The sequence below is a fragment of the Gavialis gangeticus genome, unplaced genomic scaffold (assembly GCF_001723915.1).
Source record: "Gavialis gangeticus isolate Ggan-Ray unplaced genomic scaffold, GavGan_comp1, whole genome shotgun sequence".
NCBI classification, from domain to species: domain Eukaryota; kingdom Metazoa; phylum Chordata; order Crocodylia; family Gavialidae; genus Gavialis; species Gavialis gangeticus.
In genome coordinates, this window is record NW_017728993.1 from 26,181,948 (window position 1) to 26,186,876 (window position 4,929).

At 63.0% G+C, this 4,929-nt stretch overlaps 1 protein-coding gene across 1 annotated transcript in view; it reads left to right on the forward strand.

Moving 5' to 3' along the window:
- Nucleotides 1-4,214: 4,214 nt before the first annotated feature.
- Nucleotides 4,215-4,929, forward strand: part of LOC109305319 (chondroadherin-like protein) — a 1,260-nt gene continuing 545 nt past the window's right edge. Inside the window, exon 1 of the mRNA XM_019528321.1 lies at nt 4,215-4,922. Within this exon, the coding sequence (XP_019383866.1) occupies nt 4,265-4,922 (658 nt within the window). The 5' untranslated portion in view covers nt 4,215-4,264. The remainder of the gene's footprint in view (nt 4,923-4,929) is intronic.

Genomic DNA, 4,929 nt, shown 5'->3' on the forward strand with positions numbered 1-4,929 from the left:
ACTTGCCCCTTCTCCCCCAAAACTGAACTGCCCCCATTCACCTCCAGCCCCTGCTCTCACTCACTGCTCCCCTACGTTCGTGCACAAGGTCCTGTGTCTTTAAATCCCCCCCAGGACAATGCCGCAGGTGCAAGGGGTAGTACAAGGTTCATGTCAACAGCACCTGGGTGGAGAGAAGGGAGGTCCTGGCAGCCCCTGGGTGGGGGAGCTGAGCCAGGAGAGGGGGGCAGCTGGCTCCAGCCCTCCCAGGCCCAGCTGGATGGGGCAGAGCCCGGCTGCGTGAGACCCCATCGCATGCACCCTGTTGCCTGCGCCGGCCGGGGGACGCCCGGACCCTGCTCCATCACGCATTCAAGGCATTTCCTTCCAGCAACGGCCGCCTTTATTCCAGCCAGAAGCGTTTCAGAGCAAGCAGGAGACCTCGGCTGACCCTGCCCAACCCTGGGACCATGCCCAGCACCTACTTTGGCACCTAACTCACCTGGGCGTCTCTCTCTGGGTCTCCCACCCGGCTGCGACCGAGCTCTGGCTCTGCTGCAGGTAATACGGCTCCAGTATATAAGACGCACCTTCCTGTTAGACTGGGGGGGCATGCCCGATACACTGGAAAATACGGTAATTCTGCAAATATGGTCATTCTGCCCAGTCCCTCCAAGTCCCTATGACCGCCGCTGCCTCCCAGCCGGATTGCAGGGCTGGGGGCTGGGCTCGGAGGCATTCAGCCCCTGGGGAGGGTGTGCAAAAGGAGCAGACTTTCCCGCCCCCCGTGCTCAGCCGAGGACACACGTGTGACATGCTCCAGCACGCCAAGTGCCCCAGCCTGCCTGCATCTCGACCCCGCCGTGCTCTGGGTCACCCAGAAAGCTGCCCCCGGGTTGCTGGGTCGGGCCGGCCCCCCCTGCCCCCTGCCCCACTCCTCGAGGGAGGAGATCCCTCTTGCGTGAGTCACCGCGCCCAGCTGCAGTCCGGTTGCCACGGGGCTTGTTTTGTTTGCTGGGAACAGCCGGAGTTGCTGGGCAGTGGCATGCAGGGCCTGGCACCCGACCCACCCCGATGCCGTCCCCACCCTGCGCGTGGCATGGATGGGCGCGGGAGGGAAGTGACCCCAGGCAGCCGGGAGGGGCCGGACTCCGCTGAGTCGGGTGCCAGGAACCACTTCAAGTTTGCAAAAAACTTTTCCCCAACTCCTCAGTTGGTCTAATAAAAGATATCACATCTACCCAAAGAGCGCGACCTGCCTAGAAACCACTCAGAGGCCATTACAGGAGGAAGCAGAGCCTGGCCCAGCAGCCCAGGAGCTGGCGCTGCACCGCAGACCCCAGGCAACAGCTTCTGCCCCCGCCCGCCGTGGGAACACGAATGGCCCCGGGAGCAATTCAGCTCCGACGCCCTTGCTGAGTGCGCAGGCCGGCTGGAAAGCACGATGACAACATCCTCGCTGTGCATTAGCTAGCAGGGCTGCGAGTCATGACCCACCCACGCAGGATCCGTCCCGAGAGCGCGGCGAGCAGACGTGCAGCTGGGCAAGGCGGGGAGGGTCTCGCCAACTCAGCTCAGGCTAGCGAGGGACCTCCCTCCCTTCTTCCATCGTACGCCCCGGTCTCCGCGCTGCACGCTAGCCGGACACTTGCCACCCGTTGGCCCTGCCGAGCCCCGGGTGGGGGTGCAGGACGCTTGCCGGGAGCGGGGCCACATCTGGTTCTGGAGCGATTCACGTGGATTTGGAATTGGTTTGGCTGATTTGACTTGGGACACAAAACATTTTCCTTAACAATAATAATAATTAAAAAATCTTCCTTTGCCCATTTGCTCGTACATCTCCCAGGGATCGTGTCCCTTGTGCCAGGCTGTGCCAGCCCTCCCTGCAAATCAGCACCTCTGTGGCCCTTTCCAAGCACCGCCGCTGTTCCAGGGGATTGCTTGCCTGGCTTCAGTCTCTCTCTCTTTCTATATATATATAGCCCTGCTTGCATCTGATAAAACCCAGCCCCTATGACACTTCTTCTTGCGTGACGAACCATCGTGACCTCCTCACCCAGATGGCACCGCCCTGCGTTCTTGCTCCATCCTGGCATCACGGGGAGGCTTAGCAGGCATTTCAGAGCCCTCAGGATTTATTTATTTTTTTAATAAAGTTTCATTTCCAGGCCAAATCAGGTCCAAATTGCGATGGAGCAGAGCTCAATAGCGCCAGTGCGTGTGGCGCTGCCACGGCAGGTCTCCTTCTTCCCAAGTCTGGGGCTGCAAATACTCCCACGTCCACGGCAGCGTGCTACGTGGAGGCCCCAAGCCCAGAGGCCTTGGAGTTCAGACGCCCCCGGTCTCTCTTGCCCCGAACCAAAAGGCTGAAGGAGCAGGCTAGAGGGAGGCCCCAAGAGCAATCCCCCATCGCCATAAATTGTGTAGCCAAAATCCTCTGGTTGGGAGTCATTATGGACTCTGGCAGGGTCGAGAAGAAGGGGATCTCCCCTGCCAGGTCAGTAAAACCACCTGGGCCAAAACCCACTTCGATCTCAGTCTGAAAGCAAAGGAGCAAGCTAGGCAGAGCTGCTCCCGGGCTAGGAGCAGTCGTGGGGTATCAGGTCCAGCTGCCCCCAGGCTACGAGCACCCGTGGGGCATCAGTGGGTCGTGTGAGTAGAGGCACGAGTGCATCCTGCCAGCGGCTGGTCAGGCCGGCAATGCGATATCCCCTGCTAGCAATGTGATACCTGGTCCCCCTGCCCCAAATGAAAATGTGCCTGGCTAAAGTATGAGCCAATTTGGGATGGAGGAGCTGCCCCATTGGGTCAGGAGAGAAGAGGGACAGAGATTTAGAAACCAGCGGCCCATTCCTGACCCACCCCCAGGGTTAAAGGTGCATCAGCTGGGAAGGAGTCTCCAGCCCCATGATGCTTGGGTGCCGCACGGCCTCTCAGGGGTGCTGCAGGGTGCACGGCACATTAGCACGGCAAGGGGTGCAACGTGCCTCTCATGAGCCACCCAGCAATGGCAGATGGAAAGCTGGAGCGCAAAAATCCCCTGCCCTGGTGTGGGCTCGCACAGCCCTTGCCCACAGATGGACAGACAGCTCCAGCATTTCCTGTGGTGCAGAAACCAGTGAGAGCAACGGGGGTGGCATATGCTGAGGGGAGATGGGGTCGGGGGGAGGGTCTTTCAGTCTGGAGTGCCTTGAACTGCAGCCTAGGAAAGCTTGAGATACGTACCGGCAGACATGCACCCTTTGGCTAGTCCACAGGGTGCAAATTGAAAGAAAGAAAGAAAGAAAGAAGACAGTGCTGCCAATGTAAAGGTATATTAGATAGATAGATAGATAGGTGGACAAGTGGACAGGAGGACAGGCAGACTGGAAGACAGACAGGCAAATACATACATACAGACATACTTGGACTAGTCTATGAAGTGCAAATATATAGAGACAGACAGACACATACATACACAGGTACTTTGGCTAGCCTGTAAGGTGTGAATCTGTAGAGAGATGGCTAGATGGATGGACACACGGACTGGCAGACACACAGGCAAATACATGGTAGTCTCTGGGGTACAAACCGATGGAGTCAAGCTGAATCGATAGATGGGTGGACGGGCAGACGCACGGGGGAGAGGTGGACTGGCTGACAGACAGACGGGCAGGCGGGCAACTCCACTGACGAATGGATGCAACGCGAACCTCCAGAGCCAGGCGGGGCGGCAGGAGACAGATGGGCAAAGGGCCAGGCAGGCGGCGGGGCGGGGGCAGCCCCTGCGCGGAGCCGGCCCGTGCGCAGCACCGAGCACTGGGGAGTGGCTGTCCAGGGCCCGGCGGGCTGTGCCAGGCTGGGGCAGGCGGAGATGCAGCGCATGGGGCCAGGTGAGCGGGATCGGGGCCCTGGAGCTGCCCCTGCCCCTGCCCCGGCAGCTGGAGCCCCCCGAATGGGGGATGCCGAGCTCCTGGCTTGGGAGGTGCCCCAGTGCCCCAGCCCCCAGCCCTGCCTCCGTGGTAGCAGCCGGGCAAGGGGCTGAGCAGGGACCCCCGGGCCTGCGGCAGGAGCCAGGCGGGCAGGAAGGGTGCGGTTTGCGCCGGGGCGTGCCCGCGGTCCCCTGGGCTGGCACGGCCCACAACAGCCCCCGGCCATTGTTCCAGCCTGGCTTCCTCTCCCGCGCGAGGGCCGGAGCAGGACCGGCCCAGCCTGGGAGCAGACCGATATCCCCACGTCGTTCCTGCGCGCTGCAGGGATCCGCCCCAGAGCCAGCTGCATTCGGGGCCGGGAAGGGTGAGCACTCATGCCGGGCTCCCCTTGCCAGGGAGATGTTGGCACCACTTCTCCCCTGCCCTGCGCTGCAGGTCGGCGGGCCGCACTCTGGGCCCGGCTGCTGCTCGCGGTGGGCCTGGCGCTGGGGGCCGAGGAGGACGCCTGTGACTGCGGCGCAGCTCTGGACTACGAGGCTTTCCGGGCAGCTCCCGCCCCCGCTGCCTGCTGCCTGAACTTCACCGGCTCGGCCGTGGGGCTCCTGGCCTGGGCCGCGCTGGGGCAGGTGCAGGGCCTGCGGGAGCTGCACCTGGCGCGCTGCGGCATCGCGGCCGTCTCCGGCGCGGCCACCGGCCCCCCGGCCCTGGAGGTGCTGCGCTTGGGCCGCAACCGGCTGCAGACGCTGCCCGATGGCTTCCTGGCGGACGCCCCCCGGCTCCGCGTCCTGGACTTGGAGGGCAACCGGCTGCGGGCGCTGCCCGGCTCCTTCCTCCGGGCCTCGGCGGGGATCCAGGAGGTCTCGCTGGGCTTCAACGCGCTGACCGCGCTGCCCGCCGGCGTCTTCCAGCCGTCCCTGCGCCGCCTGGGTCTGGCCAACAACAGCTGGCACTGCAGCTGTGCCCTGCTCTCCGGCCTGCGACGGCTGCCCCAAGCCGTGTCCGACGGCGCGTCACGGTGCCGCACGCCGGAGCGTTATCG